Raw genomic sequence first — 20,486 nt, 5'->3', positions numbered from 1 at the left:
GTCATGTCCGTTATTTTTCTGTTGGGGACAGTTGGCGACTCGGTGGCCCTTGGCCTTGCAATAGAAGCACGTTATGTTCTGCCCTTCATTGGACGATGGTGCGGACTCCGTTTGTCCCTAGGCAGGTTGGTTTCCCTGGTTTCCGCTCTTCTGGAAAGGTTTTGATGACTTTGACGTCCCCAGGGTCCTTCCATGAGCAATGAGATAACGCTCAGCAGCATCAGTAATGTCCTTCAAACCCCGCAGTTTTTGCTCTTCCAAGCGGGTCGCCAGGTCCTTCGGGCAGGCATTAAGGAATTGCTCCTTCACGATCAAGTCCCGCAGACTCTCGTATGACTGCTCTTCACCTGATAACTCCACCCACTTCTGCAGGTATGACGACAGGCGCTCCACAAACTGGCTCGGTGTCTCTCCAGACAATGGCTGGCATTCGCGGAAGCGTTGACGGTAGCCCCTTTCAGTGAAGTTGTAGCAACGCAACAGAGCTTCCTTCAGTACATCATAGTCTCTGGCGTCATCGTTTGAGAGTCTAGTGTAGACCTCAAGTGCTGCCCCAGTCAAATGTGCCCTGAGTTGAATCGCCCAGTCGTCGCGCTGCCATCTAGCACTCTCAGCGAACCTCTCGAATCTTGCAAGGTAGCAGTCGATCTGGTCCTTCCCGTCAGCGAATGCGGGAAGTTTAAGTGCCCTGTGTAGCATTTGCTGCTGGTTATCTCTTTGGCGTGGTGCCTCGTGCTCATTTTGAACACGCACCATTTCTGTCTGAAGCTCTAAGCGCTTCATCTCCATTTCTATTTGGAGCTCTAAGCGTTTCAGATCCATTTGTCTTTCTTCACGCTGTGCTTCTCTTTCTTCACGCTCACGCTGCGCTTGTCTTTCTTCACGCTCACGCTGCGCTTGTCTTTCCTCACGCTGCGCTTGTCTTTCTTCACGCTGCGCTAGCAGTCGTGTCTGGGACTCGACGAACTCCGTCAGCTGCTTGCCCTTCAGTCCCAGTTCAACTCCTTTTGCCCAGAACTCAGCCATTCTGGTCTTTTCCGGTGCGTTCGTCTGTATTCTTTCACAGCCCCGAACGTAGACGAATGTGCTCTTCTAAAATAACACAGTCTCTACTACACCTCCGATGCTTCTCTCGTCGCTGGTCACCCTCGTAGACGCAGGCTGCCACCCTCCTCGTCTAACGTGACGGCGCACTCTGCTCACGATACGTACACGACGTACCTCAGTCGTATTTCGTAGTATTAATGCACTAGCTCCGCGACGAAGTCCGTCTCGTCCAAACGGCAGCTTACCTCTGTAATCCCGATACACTCCGGCGTCGCTCACCGTACCGAGCTGCGGCGATTACCAAACTCTTCACCAGTCACACCGAATCCACGGTTCCGTAGTCTCAATACTGATCCCTCAGGATACACCCGATTGATGGCTACCTCCTGTGACTGTCTTGACACTGGTCCTTGTTGCTGGAAAACCCTTGGCGTTAAACGTAGATCCTTGGCTTGGCCCCCAATTGTTACACGACACTTGAGATTGCCACAAGTTCTCAAATGTCGTATAGTTGTGTTCTTTTATTCTACGTCGCCCGTCTTCGCAGCAGCAGAAAAATTGAGTTCGAGGATTTATTTAGCATTCCATACATACAACTGCACATCGTAACAGAACTCAAAATAGAAGCTCTTTAACATACAAATCACGCTGGCCTATATAGTAAATACTCAATCTCGAGAATATTCCAGACCGAACATGATACAACTAAAATTAGATGAATAGAACGGCCTAGACATTCTCTGTGACGTACATCAAAAGCGCCGACGCACTTAATCCGAGCAAACGCCACGAACCCACGACTCAAAACAACGTGGTAAACAACTTGTTTTGACAGGACTAGAAAGTTCACCTGCATTCTCGTTCAAACATAAATACTGTGTTTACAAAACATAATATCGGTACTTTCCCACAAAGTACAAATAAGTCAACCACATGCAACACACACAACTGAACCAAAGTTCAGCAACGGCAGCGTTTCCTAACAAGCACTGGGTAGCAAACCTCCAGCAACCGTGTAGTAACAAGCTGAAACAGTAGTTGGTGCAGTGACCATGGCAACAATCCCCTTTTTTCCCACCTTTAAACATATCTAACTTCCCCCTTCAGCGAGCACGTGGTACCTGCAAGAATAGACTTTTAATAACAACTCAAGACATTTTCTCCTCCTCTCCATATCTGCAAAAACCATATACAGATTACAATTTAGCGTTATAATGAGCAAGTTATACGCTATCATGGAGAAACAAAACAGAGTTTAAATTTCACAGACATTGACCGGACACCAGCGAACAGTAACGGCTACTTACCTCAACAGCTCATAAAACGTAGCTCTCCCAAGCAAACCCCTTGAATATTTGGCTCCCGCTCGTCAGCGAAAGTATGTAGCCAAATCCCTCCGTCCTAAGCCTTCTGCGTTCTGCACTGACGCCAGAAGCCCGTTGGTCGACCTAAACCAGTCTTGCAACGCGTTGGAATCCTCCAAATCTTAGTCACAGAAACCCAGACCTCCGTCTGCAAAAGCATGTGTAGGAAAAAGAAAGCTCGAAGGACTGGGAAGAAAGACCATGTGATCTCTCTGACCAATCAGCAATCGCCTGTCCCAGAACAAGTGATCTCCCTGACCAATCACTGGTCGCCCACCATAACCAGGTATAGCATGCCCGGAACACGTGATTTAATCCGTGAGCGAAAATCCCCGCACGGTTTTTTACGCCGGCAAATCCCACGTGCATTTCGTGACTTCCACAAAACTTTTCCGCAATGCGGCAACCAGCACCGGCGCATTGCATTGCAATAGTCTCCTGTCCGCCCAGCGACCTTCCCCTTGACCCTGCTTGTGACCTCGATGTTTTATGCCCCCACAAGGGGCACGGCACTCTCTAGGCACCCAAAACCTCAAAGAGAGATAACTGGCGGAAACCTTCCTATTGTAGTCTCCTGTATGACGGCTTACTAGTGCCAAAACCTCATAATTGTAATTTTCCCTTGATAATTACCATTTTCACGTGTTAATTACTAATTTTCTCGGGAAAATTACTAATTTTTCCGGAACAATTACTAACTTTCACCTGTTAATTACTAATTTTTAGTTTTGGCTCACTTCCTGACGGATTGCTAGTGCCAAAACTAAAAATTAGTAATTTTCTCGTGAAAATTAGTAACTAACAGATGAAAACAGTAACTGACAGCGTTAATTAGTAATTATCACGTGATAATGGGTAACACCAGGTTTTGGCACAAGTAAGCCGTCATACTCCTGTCCCCCGTCGCGATATAACCTTGAACGGTTGAAAACGACCTTAAACACCAAATAAGGAAAGGAATACTCCTGTCCGCCCAGCCGACCTTCCCCTTGACCCTGCTTGACAGCTTGTGACCTCGATGTTTTATGCCCCCGCAAGGGGCACGGTACTCTCTAAGCACCCAACACCTCAGAGAGATAACTGGCGGAAACCTTCCTATTTGGGAAAGGCGCCCCACAAAGAGTTCCTTTCCCACTCGTGTCACTGAAACTGTGACAATCGCTCACAAACATCGCTCACAAACATAAAACCACTTTTTAATCCATTCCGCAAAATAGAGAGTGGGCTACCTTGACAAATAATATCTTTGTTGTTCCACAACAAACCCAATACAGAATTACCATGATCGACTTGATTATTATGAAGCCATGCCTTCAACACAGCGGACCAAAATTCCAATGTAATACTGTCCAATTCTTTAAATTGTTTGCTATTAATGTTCGCAAAAAAAAACATTCAAAGCGACCCCCAAAACGGTAAAACAGTGCTTTTGGGAGCCATGACCATTTCTGATCTTCATTAGACAGAGTTAAGTTCACAATCCAGCTTAATTTAACAACAAGTCGCGTAAGGCGAAATTACTACATTTAGTCAAGCTGTGGAACTCACAGAATGAAACTGAACATAGTCCGCCGCTGGTGCAAAAGGCAGTAAAGTGACGAGCCTGTTTGGCGCGGTAGCGGTTGCGCTGTGCTTCTCTTCGTTTTAACTTTCTGAGCGTGTTTTTAATCCAAACATATCATATCTATATGTTTTTGGAATCAGGAACCGACAAGGAATAAGAAAAAAGTGTTTTTGAATTGATTTCGAAAATTTAATTTTGATCATAATTTTTATATTTTTGATTTTCAGAGCTTGTGTTTAATCCGAATATAACATTTTATATGTTTTTGGAATCAGGAAATGATGAAAAATAAGATGAACGTAAATTTGGATAGTTTTATAAAATAGGTTTTTTTTTTACAATTTTCAGATTTTTAATAACCAAAGTCATTAATTAATTTTTAAGCCAACAAGCTGAAATGCAATACCGAAGTCCGGCCTTCGTCGAAGATTGCTTGGCTAAAATTGAAATCAATTTGATTGAAAAATGAGGGTGTGACAGTGCCGCCTCAACTTTTACAAAAAGCCGGATATGACGTCATCAGAGAGAGAGAGAGAGAGAGAGAGAGAGAGAGAGAGAGAGAGAGAGAGAGAGAGAGAGAGAGAGAGAGAGAGAGAGAGAGAGAGAGAGAGAGAGAGAGAGAGAGAGAGAGAGAGAGAGAGAGAGAGAGAGAGAGAGAGAGAGAGAGAGAGAGAGAGAGAGAGAGAGAGAGAGAGAGAGAGAGAGAGAGAGAGAGAGAGAGAGAGAGAGAGAGAGAGAGAGAGAGAGAGAGAGAGAGAGAGAGAGAGAGAGAGAGAGAGAGAGAGAGAGAGAGAGAGAGAGAGAGACGCTCTGCTTTGGAAAAGAAGCCAGCAGGCTATAGATTGTGTGTGTGGTCTTTTCCCATGTAAAGGTCTGGAAAGATCTGTGGTGTCTGACATGATGTTTAACATAAGAGGGAAGGTACATGTACCTATTAGCTGTGATGTGGTCAGTAGTGACCGAACATTACACAAATGAGGAGTATTCCTAACACAAGTCTGATGACGCATATGATCAAATGCTGAAATAATTCAGTGCTGAAGCGAGATGCAGAGATTACACACAGGAGAACATAGTTACTCTGTATTACATACGTGTACAATAAGGACGTGTACAGTAAGTATACGTGTACAATTTTTTTCTTTTTTTTTCTTTCTGTGTAGCAACCAGGGCACGAACAAAAGATGTGATTACCTGTTTGGTATAACTGTGAAAGCGGGAATTATTTCCTCTGAAAGTTTATACGAAAAGGCATTCTTGATTTTTCGACGCTTGAATCCTCCCTATATTACTTAGGTTATTTTGTGTACACACCCATTAATTGTCTTCAATCTGTCATCTTAGGTATTTGTATCCCTATCAAGTTTATCGAGAAGAAACAGACGTTACATTTTGGGCGTTGTGGTTTTATAAGTTTTGCGAAGTAGTATTTGGCTTACCTAGTCCTTTCTTTCTTTGTATCTATACATCTTAGAGGTTAAATATCAGTGGTATTAGTGATGTGAATGATTTTGAGAAATGTGTTGAAGGGAAGTAATTGTTTTTGTCCAAAATTGGTTGAAGGGAAGTAATTTTTCGTTCTCTGAACATGTTTAATTTCGTCCCCGGGTTGTTCCCCTTGTCTTCTGCCGACTTATTAGCTTGCGTGTATTCATCTGCCAAAAGTACGATATCATATACACATTGTATATAATGATGTGCACAAACGGGCCAGTTTATTTAGCTGTTCACGTGTCTTTTAAAAATCATGACGTTGTGAGGGTGACCGCTGCATGACCTTGCCTCAAAAATGTACATGATTAATCGTGAATTGACGACGGTCCTAATAGTGTACGTTATCATTACGAGATTAGCCGCAGTTTATATTGCAGAAGCTATATTTTGATTGATTACTAATGTAGTGTACAGCAGATTTAAAAAAAATTTTGTATCTCTTTGTATGGTGCAAGTACACACACACACACACAGAGGAATGCCATATTTCATGAACATAAACTGTTTATTGCTTGCTGACTGCAGCACAACATAGTTTAACATTGGAAGCATTTTCAGAATAGGTTTGAACATGTTTTGAACTCAGTAACAAGAAACAAACAGCAAACACAAAGAAAGAATAAAGCGAGGAGGATAAAACTGATCAGACTAAGACCGAGAAATACAAGAGAAAGAGAACAGATGCTAGAGGGAATGAGAAGAGGAGGCTATTTGCCAAAACACTGCATACATATCACAGGAACAAGTCACGAATACTTTTTTACATTTCAGCATCTCAACGTACTGTTATGGTACTCATGTTGTCAGGATTTTAGTGGTATTAAAGGTAGCCAGATTCTTTAAAAGATCAGTATATCATTTAATAGGAGGTGATCACGTAACACTTATGATCCTTTAAATGCTTATTTTATCATGTAAGATCTTCAAAAGATCAGTTCATCATTGTGAAGGACGTGAACACTTAATTTAATGCTTATTCCTCATGTAAAAACTGCTAAAATGTACTAGCGAATCTTCTTCTATGGATAGAACAAAATGTACTAGCACATCTTCTTTTATGGATATAACACCGTCAGTTGAACAAGTAGTTTTCCATTGCGAAAACTGAGGAACGGTCAACACACCACTCATCCACTCCATAATGTTTATGGCGAAACGTAAATGTCTCTTGATTTGCTCAGCTTTTTCATTGCAGCACCACTCCACATTATCACACCTTTTATCCATAGTAAAATGTCCAAGATTTTGGCTGCAATTTCTAAATCTAATACGAACGAGAATACTTACCGTGTCTGACAGTTGCAAACTGTAAGGGCACTGTTCACACCCGCGATTCAAAAGAATGTCATTGCATTACAGTATGAGGACGCGTATGAATATACCTGAATTTCGTTATGCTCAAGCCATAATTATCTGCCTTCTTTACGCGTGTTTTCACTATTCTTTGTCAATTCCTTGTATGAATTGCTTTTATTGATTGTCGCAAATTTTTGAATTTGAACTCTCCCCGAAACAATGATACTGTTCCATTACGGAGACTGGTTACGGTTTCGACTGGTGATTTAGCGATTCATTAAAAACGTATTAGTCTGCTCCCAAAATCTAATTACCCACTAAAATTGATTAGCGTTGTTATTTTTCTTTATCCCCTAGTTCCCCTCCAAGGATCTACATTCAAGGCCCCGAGTCAAGAATCATTGAAGATTGTGACAAAAAACGGTGCCGCAGCCATTGTCCACCACCAGAAGTTACATTTGAGTTCTTCAGTTTCCATGCTTGGTCACACAGAAGACACAATTTGAATCTATTCCAATTGTTTTTCACTCACTATCATTCAGTCATCGGGGTAATACCACAGATCCTAGGACATTACAGTACATCTGGCTATAATTATATACCCTTTGGTTTTCGCTTAGCCTGCCCAGGCATTCACATTCAAGAACTCAACTGCTGTTCAATGTTCGTGTGCAACACACATGTTCACCACACATTCGGAGATAACAGCCCAGGTTTTTCTCCTTAACAACATTCAACCACACCCGTTTGAAGTTCATCCAGCCACACGGAAATAGTTTTATCTTGTCGTCATTGCGCGGGTTTCCCGTGGTTCCTAAGTTCCACATTTCCGGGGACAAGGGGAACGAACGTAACGATGACGACAATCATGGCGATGAGAAAGATGATGCCGGCTGCGATCTTTCTCAGTGTGTGGCTGGCCGTGTGCCAGTTGGGGTTGGATATCCAAAGGCGTACTTTCACAACAGCGTCTTTTAGCTTGGAAACTGCTTCGTCTCTGAAAAACAGAAGCGTGCATTGAAAAAAAAAAACGTTTTTGAAAAAGTACTCAACACCCTTTCCCTGACCCGGTCGTTTTTCTGTCTATCGACTATGTCCCTGTACCTTCCCTGCCCCACCCCCACCCCCCCCCCCCCCTCTCCCGTATGTGCCGTCCCTGTTCCCTGCTCTGTCCCCGACCTGTTCCTGCCCTGCCCTCCCCCCCATCCCCCCCTTGTCCTGTTCCTGCACTATCCTAAACTCGTTTCGAACCGCAACAAGGATGAGGATAGGACAGGAACGAGGACAGGGTAGAGACGAAAATGGGCAAAGGAACGAGTCTGATGCAGGGTTGAGGACAGGAACGAGGACAGGGCAGGGACGAGAATAGGCAAAGGAACGAGTCTGATGCAGGGTTGAGGACAGGAACGAGGACAGGGCAGGGACGAGAATAGGCAAAGGAGCGAGTCTGATGCAGGGTTGAGGACAGGAACGAGGACAGGGCAGGGACGAGAATAGGCAAAGGAACGAGTCTGATGCAGGGTTGAGGACAGGAACGAGGACAGGGCAGGGACGAGAATAGGCAAAGGAGCGAGTCTGATGCAGGGTTGAGGACAGGGCAGGGACGAGAATAGGCAAAGGAACGAGGATAGAGACGAGGAAAGAACATGGACAGGCTCTCGTCTCTGCCATGTCTTCGTCCCTGCCCTCCTCCCGGGCCGAGACAGGGAAGGGAAAGGAAATGACAGAGACGAGAGCACAGATAGGAAGAGGGCTGGGCCGGGACAGGAAAGAGGACAGGGCCTGGACGAGGACCAGTGAAGATACGCAGAGACCGTATCGGTGAAGATACGCTGGTATGAGGACCGTAACAAGGAAGACGACAAGAAGGGACGAGAATAGGGCAAGGACGAGAACAGGGACTGGGACAGGACAGAGACGAGAACAGGGCAGTCCTTGTACCTGCTCTGTCCTCGTTCATGTCCTGTCCCTGCCCTATCCAATCCCTGTTCCGGCCCGGCCCTGTTTCTGTCTCTTTCCTTTCCTTTCCTTTATTTCCTTGTCCCTGTCCTCCTCCTTGCATTGTTCTGTCCTCGTCCCTTGGCAGGGCAGGAACAGGTCAGGGAGGAGAAAGGATAGGGAAGAGATATGAACAGGTGTCGGGCCGAGACGGGGATGAGGACAGGGCCATGAAAGGGAGGAGGACAGGGGCCAATGCAGGGAGAGGGTAGGGTGGGGAGAGGGCCTGAACTGTTAGGGCTGAAGCAGAGTCAGGGATAGGGCAAGGACAGTAAGAGGACAGGACAAAGATGGGATAGTTGTGGAAGCTTGCTGACTCACATATCTGACTCCTCCTTGTCCTCCTGTTGCAGAGTCTCCACACGGTCCATGACCTGCTCCAGGTTGCCATTGATGTTGGTCTGCTGGTCTCGCAGCTCCGTCAGCTCACGGCTCAGAGTCTCCTTCAGACCCTTCTCGTATCTGAAGGAGACAATTTGCAATGTTCTATTTTGAAGAATGTATACATAAAACTAATTCCAGAAATTTCTTGGATTTGTCAGAGTGTGTGTGTGCGTGTGTGTGTGTGACTGTCAACGCCATGTCTGTAAATTGTGTAGGACCACACCAAGACATTTTTTAAGATCACCCTAGAACATGCAGATACACATTTTACTGAACAGCATGTAAAATAAAGCAGATTGCAATTCACGGTGTACTTCATGTCTCAACAAGGGCACACCATTTAAAAGAGAACATGTTCAAGTTCAAAATTAGGAATTTTACATCATATATCAGAATATATAGTGGACTCATCAAGATAAAGAAAACAAGAAGGGCAAAGCCCATACGACTCACATGCTTGACCTTGACCTTTACATGACCTTGACCTTCAGCTAAACCTAGCAATGACATCATACACTAAGAACTGCTTTACACATTTTTCCTACCAAAATACATGTGACCTTGACCCAAGGTCAAGGTCATGCAACACAAAGCTGTTAATTCAAGACATAGGAAGTACAATGGTGCTTATTGGCTCTTTCTACCATGAGATATGGTCACTTTTAGTGGTTCACTACCTTATTTTGGTCACATTTCATAAGGGTCAAAGTGACCTTGACCTTGATCATATGTGATCAAATGTGTCTCATGATGAAAGCATAACATGTGCCCCGCATAATATTTAAGTTTGAAACAGTTATCTTCCATAGTTCAGGGTCAAGGTCACTTCAAAATATGTATACAATCCAACTTTGAAGAGCTCCTGTGACCTTGACCTTGAAGCAAGGTAAACCAAACTGGTATCAAAAGATGGGGCTTACTTTGCCCTATATATCATATATAGGTGAGGTATTCAATCTCAAAAACATTAGAGAAAATGGGAAATATAGCTGTTTTTTTAGACATTTATGGCCCCTGCGACCTTGACCTTGAAGCAAGGTCAAGATGCTATATGTTTTTTGGGGCCTTGTCATCATACACCATCTTGCCAAATTTGGTACTGATAGACTGAATAGTGTCCAAGAAATATCCAACGTTAAAGTTTTCCGGACGGACGTCCGGACGGACGGGGGGGACGGACGGACGGACGACTCGGGTGAGTACATAGACTCACGTTTGCTTCGCATGTGAGTCAAAAATGTTTGACCTACCCTTGCCTGAAGGCTTCCTCTTCTTGTGAATGCTGTTTCTTCAATTCTTCTTTATCTTGTGGCCTGTTGAAAACAAAGCAGCACATGCAAAAGCATTAACAAGAAGGAATAAATACATAAAAATACAAAAGCAAAATGATGACAAGGTCAAACACTGATTCTGAACAATACAAGGAACCTTATCTACATTTTCATTTGGAAAGGATTCGCAGAAACACCCTTCACTACTTCCATTTGTGAAAAACATGAGAATCTTTACCCGAAACAGAAGGAAGGAAATGGGATACTAGATTAAGATTATAATATGATGTGTCCATCCTGTGAAGATGATTCCAGTCATCATCAGATATCATTCAGGAAAATAACCTACAAAACATTGTATGCACTATTGTGAACGCTTGACACGCGTACATCAACACTTCACTTCACACGTAATTTCCACAGACAAACAGCTCTATAAATACAATGACTAATGACTTTATAAAGCACTCCATCCAAGGATATACTGCTCAAAGTGCTGTACAACCGGTCGAGGTAAAAACTGTAGCAACAATACCAATAGTACATACACAAAACGAGGAAATAAAATTAATCATAACACATCGTAATATCGTGCAACACACACACACACACACTCACTTATCCACAGAGTTAGTTCTGGAGGGCCCGGAGGAGGACGTGGAGGAGGTTGTGGAGGACTGAACGGACAGGTTCTTCTGTCTCTCCAATGAAGCACGACGTAGGGTGTTGGTCACCACATTGCGTATCACCATGTTGGCTGTGGCCGACTGGAACTTCTGCATAGGTGCCTGCAGGGAGTGAAACAACTTGTTCTACTATACTCGTGATCGTTCTCCGAATGACACTTTACACGAGTCTCAATGCTTATATCGACTACTTACCTCAGAGATTATGTTTAATCATTTATGTTTTAACTGATGTGTCAAACAGCAACTTTCATCCCGAAGATGGCATAACGTGTTTCCCCCTGCTTTGGTTTCATGAAGCACCCAAGAAATTCCCGGTATTAATGCTTCGCAAGTCAGTTTTAGGTTTAATGATCGTATATACATACAAAGCTCCGTAGACTTACAGTATATTCCGAGTTAGCCAGACACAGACAAAAGCCCCAATAATGTTCAGTTAACGTTCTTGATAAAAGCATGAAACCCTGACAAAAAAGCTTCAAAACAATGCAAAAAATATACGTAATAAACAGTTTATTTAAATTGCTATGGAAATACTGTTCACGTAAAATAGGTCAGCACAGAGACTTCGCGTTGTTGACATAATATACAATCCTCAAGAAGAAAAGAAGACAAAGACATACATCATTTCTTGTAATACATACACCAAGATTAATCATGTTTACAAGCGAATCGTTCAATGAATTCTACACCCTCATTTTTCAGTACTGACACAGCTTCGAGCTACATAAAACCAATCAGAATCAAAATGTAAGCAAAACCAGCAAAATGACCCTCATTTGTTTAACCTCTCCCAAGCCATCACCAAACCAACACCAACGGATATTCCCGACTGCATGTATACTGTTCAAAAAAAGAAACGCATAGCTTGTAATATTTGGTTAATTTAGTTATATGGCTACAAGGATATCCACCAAACTGCAGAAAATGTTTATCTGGTCGTCGACCTTTCGTCCATTGCCACAAGTGAGCTCTGCACGTGACGCATGCGTTATCAGTGGCTACAATGTCAAAATTGCTCATTTGGCATGACCACTCGTCATGCTTCAGTGTAATCTCGTGAAACTCGGGGAATATTGAGCTCTCACCATGTCTTCCAAAACCCATAAAAGCGGATTGTTCGCCACAAAGAAATCAGACGACAATTCAGCGACGAAAGATGGCCCGATTGAGCAGAGAAGACCGCCAAATTGCATTGGGTCGTTTACAAGCAGGCCAAAGTCAAAGTGCAATCGCCAGGCACTTCCACGTGTCCCAGAGCACCATCAGTAGACTGTGGGTCAGGTTTCAAGCCACTGGCTCCGTTGCTGACTTGCCACGAGCGGGAAGACCAAGGGCGACAACTGCTGCTCACGACCGCTTCATACGGCTCCGCCACCTCCGGAATCGTTTCCTGTCGGCCTCATCTTCTGTCCAGGCTCTCCCCGGGCCACACCGATTATCGGACCAGACCGTGCGGAACCGCCTGCATGAAGCTGGTTTGAGAGCTCGCAGACCTCACAGAGGAGCTGTCCTCACCCGCCGCCATCGCCAGAACCGAGTGCAGTGGGGCAACCAGCACCTTCGCTGGACCGTCCGGATTCACTGGAGACACGTGTGGTTCAGCGACGAGTCCTACTTCCTGCTCCAGCGACATGATGGTCGGAGGAGGGTCTACCGGAGAGTAAACGAACGTTACGCGCCCAACTGTGTGGATGAGGCACCCGTTCATGGTGGTGGAGGCGTCATGGTGTGGGGGGCGATCAATACCGCTGGAAGGAGCACCCTGGTGCACGTCCAAGGGCGCATAACTGCCCAGCGATACGTGGAGGAAATTCTGCGCCCACACGCCCTTCCTCTTCTGGCTGACCAGGATGCCATATTCCAGCAGGACAACGCTCGCCCGCACACAGCACGACTCACCACCCAGTTCCTCACCGACCACCATGTCCAGGTGCTTCCCTGGCCATCCATGTCGCCAGACATGAACCCGATAGAACACCTCTGGGATGAATTGGACAGACGTGTGCGCAGGCGAGAAGAAGCGCCGGCAAATCACCGCGATCTATTGCAGGCACTTCAGGAGGAGTGGGACACCATCCCACAGCAAGATATCCGGCATCTGATCCAGTCCATGCCCAGAAGGTGCCGGGCAGTTGTTGCTGCTCAAGGCAGTCACACCCCCTACTGACTTGACAGCCTCGGCACCCAATCGTATTGATTGACTGATTGATTTGAAGATGCAAATGAACTGTGTGTGCATTCAACTGTGTCCATACCAAATTTCAAACAAATAATCTAAATATTGGATTTTCTGTTAATTTTTTCGAAAAATAAAACAAATTTGGCAAGTAGCAACTATGCGTTTCTTTTTTTGAACAGTATACAATGTCAAGTCATAACGTGAACGTTACACCAAGATTTGTTGTCCCTTTAACGTGTAGCAATATACAAAGCTAATCAGTAAATTAAATAATTCAACCCTTAAAAATTGACACTGACTGTAAAATAACAAATCAATCCCACATTTCACAAGGAGAATTACCCCCAGGGTAAACAATATCAAAGGAACCTGGAAGTGGAAGGAAACGTGAAACACTTTTTCTACTCTCACTACGTTAAACACCCACCATGCAAAAGTGGAGAAATAAACTTATCTCTACAATAACACTGACCCTCTAGCAAGCCAACAATATGGGTCGATTAGATTGCGAATTGATGCGCTCCTAGCAGACTAAATGAGGGAAAATTGAGGAATGGCCTTAAGGCTATTGTTTGTTTCTCTACTGGTACACGCTAGCATTGTCTACAAACCATGTATACCTTCTCATCACGCACAGCTGCCCTTTGCTCATTGTTTCATATACCACTGTATAATGTCAGCCTTTAGACTGATATACAGCGATACCTATGACGCTATGACATAATTGACACCAGTCAAACTTGACCTTTTATTGCGGGGGTTCTTCAATGGCCACTTTGACTAACAGCAACAGACACGAGCTTTCCTCCTTCAAAATCCCCCTCAACATAGGTGGCCTAAAAAAAATAAATGATTTGAACGTTCCAACTTGTTTTTTGCTTGTTTGTGAAGTGATAACAGTTCAAACCCAAATGCTGCAGCTGTGCTATCAATATCTGGTAGAACAAATAACAAACTAATCAAAAGAAGAAACCGCGTTAATGCGATTCGGGAAAAAAAACTTTTTTTTTAAGTATACGATGATGTTTTAACACAATCATATTGGTATGTTGGTGAAGTTCTATAATCTAATTCGCTTAGGTCAGTCTTTATGAACTACTCTTCCTACGCAAGATTGCACAGCAGGTTTAGAGCCATAATTCAAACCTACAATAGATTCCTCAAAGGGAAAGGGGTAATCACACAAAGAAAAAAAATCAAACTGTCTACAAGAAAGCGTCTAATACCTGCTACAGACTATCAGAGCTCTACCATAAACATACAACAACCGCAAAACGTGGGAAGAATGCCCGAAGACATGTACAACATCCCCAAAACAATCTATCGTGACTCTGTGCTCTTATTGTCTACGCACTGGCTTTCTTTTCTGCTCTTTTCTGTAATGCGCTTCTTTTGTGCACTCATATGCTATCTATGCATTTTATGTAGTACGCGAGGACAAACACATTTGACGTCAAAAGAACAACAACAATTCCTTAGTTTAGCTGATTTATTTTCTGTCTCTCTTCCTCATTTTTTTTCTCCTTTAACTTCGCGCCTTATTTTTTACAAATCCATTTGCTCATGCTTCGCGAGGATAAATGCACTTGACGTCGTGAAGGAAATCTTCATTTTTAGCTGATGTATTCTCTTTTTTTTCTGCCTCCTTTTTTCTTGCCTTTTGCGCTTATATTATGCATCCTACATCATACGCAAGGACGAGCGAACTTGACATCGAGGAGAATTTCTTTATATCAGCGGATTCATTTTCTTATTTCCTCCTTTGCTGTTGCTATGTTTGCTTGCTTGAGACTCATGTTCCGGTTTGTATAAGTCGCCCTTTGCAGCAATGTGGACTGTGAAGCACGCAACAGACTCTTTTCATATATTATTCTTGTAGCACCTGCGCATAGTATTATCGTCAAAAACAAAGTGGGAACCTCTCTAGCAAAATTCACTCGGACACACTTTCCACTATGGATGCGACAATGAGCAGCAAGATCCATGATTCTCTTCAAACGAACCAAAAATACCTGCAGTATGCAGTTTTCACAGTACAACAATATTTTCACACTCCATCTAAAAGCCTAAGGGAGGGAGGCAAATGGGGTATATTTTACCTCTCTCTCTGCAACTGCTTCCAGCTGAAAAATGGTTACATTTCTCAAGAGCTGAGAGCGAGAGAGATCTACTTACCTCCAGGCTATCCGCGAAAGATGGTTTAGAAGCCGACCCGAGACTCGACTGCGACAATTCCGACAGAAAACCTGATTCCTATAAGTCAGGGAAGGAAACAGCATGCAAAAAAACTGGTCAAATACAGTACAAGGCACACGTAGCTAGAAAAAAGCTAGATGAATCCATAACTTGTGTAGTAAAAACAGTAGCAAACATGCAATGTTAAAAATGCCCCTGTAGTACTTGCAGCAGTAGTATAGCTGGCATGCAATGTTAAAATGCTTTAGGTATGACAAAGTAGTTTTCATGCAATAAATACTTTTTCTAAATATGGAAGCGTTAAAAAAACACAGGAGCTTCGATATGTTATTAGTGAATTATGATGTTTTGATTTCCAGAATGAGAGTGTTAGTACTTGGCAAAGCACAACTCAAACAAATACAGACGTGAAAAAGAAAACGGGAAGACACACATCAGGTTATAGCCTAAATTATCCAGTGATCGAATAGTCTTTTGTGTGTGTCCTGTTTTAATACAAATTCGCAATTTAAAAAGAGTTTTACAAGGATCATCTGCAACAGTAAAAGGCACACGTCAATTTATTTTCCATTGAATTTTTGCTTGTTTCGTTTTCTTGATGTTTGTCATATATTAAGGTGCAATTTTTTTCGCAACTGATCCAATTGTTGGGCTGTAAGGAGCGAAAGTACAAGGAACGGGGTTGGGTGAAGGCCAAGAGAAAGGACATATATTCTGGAAAGGCAAAACAGAGTGAAACCTTCAGAAGACATGCACAAGTCACAAGCAATCTAACAATGCAAATTTGGAAAAGATTTTGAGGGTACGAACAAAGTTTAACAAAAGTACCACCGGTTCATAACAATGATGCTGGGTAAAATATTTCTTCTTTACTATGAAATAACAAAATCATGCATGAAGCAGAAGGCTAAATCATTGCAAATTAAGGTGTCAGCCTACAAAGCACGACAAACTACTTTTTATCACAAAATGTGTGCGATCATCTTAAAATTCAAATCAACATTTACTGATTTAGACTTTACAAAAACGTTTCATGGGTTTCACTGCAGAGCATTTTTAAGTACAAAACATTAAAACGTGTACAACAAGTAAAATAGTCTAAATAAATCTTTCACATCTGTATTACTCGACGTCTCTTGCTCAAGAAACTGTGACTCTTACTATACTCTTGTTATACAGATCAGACAGGAAATGAAAAACACTAAAAGAAAAACTTTGTTGAATATATATATAGATTAGACAAGAAATTATTCAAAGGACATTGTGATCGTTGTAAGAACCAAAGAGGTAACAACGAAAGAATGATAGGACAAGCGAAAATCTCACTAAATTTGAAAGGAATAGGGAAAAACAAAATAAAAGGATATTTTTGTTGAAACAGATCTGACAGATAACGAACAAAATAAATAAAAGGACATGTTATCATTGAAAGAACGAGAGAAAATAGGACAGGCAAAAATCCAGTAGAATTTCAAACAAGAGGGCAGAAGAAAAGTACACAGGAGATTCCACATAGTGCGTATGAAACTGTCTGAAAGAATGTGTCAGAAAGCTTTCCTCGTTTATTTTCAGTTACTCCAGACCGTAAGAAAAGCAAATAATCACTGCCAACCATCGGCTAAGAAAATCAGCAACCGACTATATATAGAACACAAAAGGCATTTTTAATAATGTGTCACCATATCTCGGTTAAAAGAACTGGCGCGCATGGAAAAAAGCATTATTCATTGGACATACAAGTCCATCGCTGGTTGAGTCACAAGATGCGTTTTTGTCATTCTGAATATCCTGACTATTAAAAGCGAGGAGTATAAAAGTTTAGTAGCCAAAGTTTAGTTTTTTTCAAGTAGCTTTCAGACAGGCATTCTTGCAGACAAGAATATGAAAAATACACGAAATAAATAAGTTAGAAATCAGGAGAGAAATTGAAAACCTTAAGGAACATTAATGAGAACACAAAGAGGTATAGCCTTTGGTTGAAAAACGAAAGCCAGTAAAACCGTGAGGATAAGTTGCACACACAAAAGAGTAACTAAGGTTGACACTGACCATGGAAGAACTGACGTGAAGAGAAGGACTGCCTGCACCGCCGAAAAAGCGAGGTAGCGCCACCTCACTGCGTCTCCGAGTCTACATCAAGAAGAAAAACATCACATGTAAGTTTGTGTTAACAACGTTTTCACAACATTTTTAGTCGTCTAAGGATTGCTCTACCTCCGATCTGTCCAAGTTTTGCGTGGGATAAAAGCAATATTCATTAAACCTTGGTAACGACAGACACCTGTTTACACACACACACACACACACACACACACACTTTATGTGCAGACTCAGAGACGGTATCCATGTCGCACCCCCGAGTCACCACATTTGCTTCGGTCATTCTGCTGTAAGTGCAGGTGACTCATTACACCTAAACACGCACACACCAGGGTAGCGTGACTCTTGTTACTGCTAGCTTAATTTCCACTGTGAGGAAGTGACTCAAATTTCCCAGCAATGGAGTAATAAATTAAATGAAAACAAATGAAACAAGAAATTCCTCGCAGGTAGGAAAACACCCCCGTTGGTCAAAGGGAAATAACCATTCTCACTGCACCCATTCTCACTGCCACCAACTGAGAAGGTTATTTCCCTTTGACCATGAATATGTTTCTATATAAGTCCTTGTAGAATCTTAATCCACCAATAACTCCCTAACCGTGTGTTTGACTGGTCCCAATTTTTGTAAGGACCGTCTCAGGAATGTATAGAATCTGTTCACCAAGTTTGGTGACGATCGGTCCGTTCATTCTTGAGATCTATATGCGAACACAAACACACAAACAAACACACAAACACATCGAGTGAAACCTATACACACCCCTATACCGGGGGTGTAATAAACAACACACTCTTTCCTTTTTAAGACAAAACAAAACACGATTATACAAAGACACGTTTCTCAAACAACCAGCCAACCAAACACACGCAACCTTTTTTTTTCCTTTTTTGTGTGCAAGCAGCTAAGGACTGAAAGTCACAAGGTGGGTCTCATCCAACGCACATTTTCGAGTAAAATCAAGGAACAGACACACATGTGCAAAACTATCGCTCTATTCCCATGCACACAAAATGCCATTACAATTTTTCTTCGGACTGGTGCAGGAAGTGCATCTCTGGCAGTGCAATCACATAACACTAGTGCAATAGCCATCAGGCGAATTTTTGAGAAGTAAATCAACTTCAGGGATGCTGGAGTGCAATAAGTACAAGTCGGGTGCAAATGAAGATAGATTACAACAAGTCGCGTAAGGCGAAATTACTACATTTAGTCAAGCTGTCGAACTCACGGAATGAAACTGAACGCACTGTATTTTTTCACTAAGACAGTACAGCTTCGTCAATCCCCGCGTGAAGGAAATTGCTCACCTTCCACGTGCAAAACATAGTGATATTGACACGCCAGATTAGCGCGGTAGCGTATTGTGCTAAGCAGGAAAGCGCGCTTTTCTGTATTCTTGTTCCTTTCTGAGCTTGTTTTGAATACAACCTATCATATCTATATGTTTTTGGAATCAGGAAATGATAAAGAATAAGACGAAATCATTTTTGGATCGATTTCTTAAATTTTAATTGTAAGACTAATTAATCTATTTTCGTTAATTGTGATCACATTTTAAGAGTAAACATGACATATGTATATATGTTTAGATTCAGAATGTGATGAAGAATACGATTCAATCAATTTTAAATCTGTTTGCGAAAAATCGATTTTCATGACAAAAAAATGAAAATAACGTTCGGGGATTTCATACCCAGGAACTCTCATGTCAAATTTCATAAAGATCGGTCCAGTAGTTTAGTCTGAATCGCTCTACACACACACACACACACACACACACACACACGCACGCACGCACACACGCACGCACATACACCACGACCCTCGTTTCGATTCCCCCTCGATGTTAAAATATTTAGTCAAAACTTGACTAAATATAAAAAGGAGAATACAAGGGAGAAAGGGGGATGAAAATATGACAGAGCTTACGTGATCGGAACCATTTGCGTCCATTTCAGTGCTTATTGGGGTTTGTGTTAAGACAGGAGGGTCTACAACGCTGTGTCAGCGTCAATGGCGTGAAACCGACAACATTGAAAAGGTTAGTCAGGAGCAGAATGGTATTCAGCGGGTTGTTTTAAAGGCACAGCCATTCCCGACAAAACAATTCGGCTTACCAATGCCTTATCAGATCTGTCAAGGCTGTAACGTGGGGTAAAACCATGCATCCACTGGGCACATACCAAATTCAACAGCACAGTAGCTTTCTGTGTAAACTGTGGGATTTTTGTTGTTGAATTCTGACCTAGCTGTCAAAAGTGTCATTACTTTCAAAATCAATTCTTTCCCGCTCTGCACAGTTGCACAAGACTGGACAGAACGGGATGTCGACTTTGGTGTGTTCTCAAGTAGAGGGATGTTCGAATAGCATGTATATGCCTGGGCAGATCTGAGATAGTGAGCCGAAGTGTTCTAACACGAAGGACTGTGCCTTTAAGTAACGTGTGATAATAAGTGATATTTGAACGCATTTTTGTTATGACAGGAGTCTACATCACTAGGTCAGTTTCAGCGGTGAGAAACATACAAAATGGAAAATGTTAGTAATGACCAGACTGAAATTCAACGGTGAGTTTTTGTACTTTATAATTATCAATGGTGGATAAACACTTGTTTGTGTGTTTACAGGCGAGTATACAAGGCTTTCTCAGCTTCAGTGGTGAGAAGCACAAGAAAAAAGAAAAAAGTTAGCGGTAAGAGGAATGGAGATGAGTCATATTACATATGCTGTTAGTGGTATGGTGCACACACATTTTAATGTACTGATGAACAACAATAAGACTGGTGAGGCTGCGCGTACTGAGGTATGCAGGTAAACACGTGAATTACACATTAACATGCTTCCATTTGAAACTTCAAGGTCGTCATCGTGGATTGACGCCCGACCAAAGGTAATTGAA

At 42.6% G+C, this 20,486-nt stretch overlaps 1 protein-coding gene across 3 annotated transcripts in view; it reads right to left on the bottom strand.

Annotated features, from left to right (window-relative positions):
* Window positions 1-5,955: 5,955 nt before the first annotated feature.
* Window positions 5,956-20,486, bottom strand: part of LOC138962353 (uncharacterized) — a 196,312-nt gene continuing 181,781 nt past the window's right edge. The window contains exons 36-41 of one of the 3 annotated variants that reach the window (XM_070334138.1): window positions 17,532-17,612; window positions 15,462-15,539; window positions 11,037-11,206; window positions 10,398-10,460; window positions 9,085-9,225; window positions 5,956-7,762 (exon numbers count right to left, since the gene is read on the bottom strand). In XM_070334138.1, the coding sequence (XP_070190239.1) occupies window positions 7,555-7,762; window positions 9,085-9,225; window positions 10,398-10,460; window positions 11,037-11,206; window positions 15,462-15,539; window positions 17,532-17,612 (741 nt within the window). In that variant the 3' untranslated portion in view covers window positions 5,956-7,554. The remainder of the gene's footprint in view (window positions 7,763-9,084; window positions 9,226-10,397; window positions 10,461-11,036; window positions 11,207-15,461; window positions 15,540-17,531; window positions 17,613-20,486) is intronic. The other 2 variants (XM_070334139.1, XM_070334140.1) reach the window with 2 other exon arrangements.

This window comes from Littorina saxatilis, linkage group LG3 (assembly GCF_037325665.1).
Source record: "Littorina saxatilis isolate snail1 linkage group LG3, US_GU_Lsax_2.0, whole genome shotgun sequence".
Classification (NCBI taxonomy): Eukaryota; Metazoa; Mollusca; class Gastropoda; order Littorinimorpha; family Littorinidae; genus Littorina; species Littorina saxatilis.
Note: the sequence above shows the minus strand (reverse complement) of the source record. Positions and strands in the feature narration are given on the sequence as shown.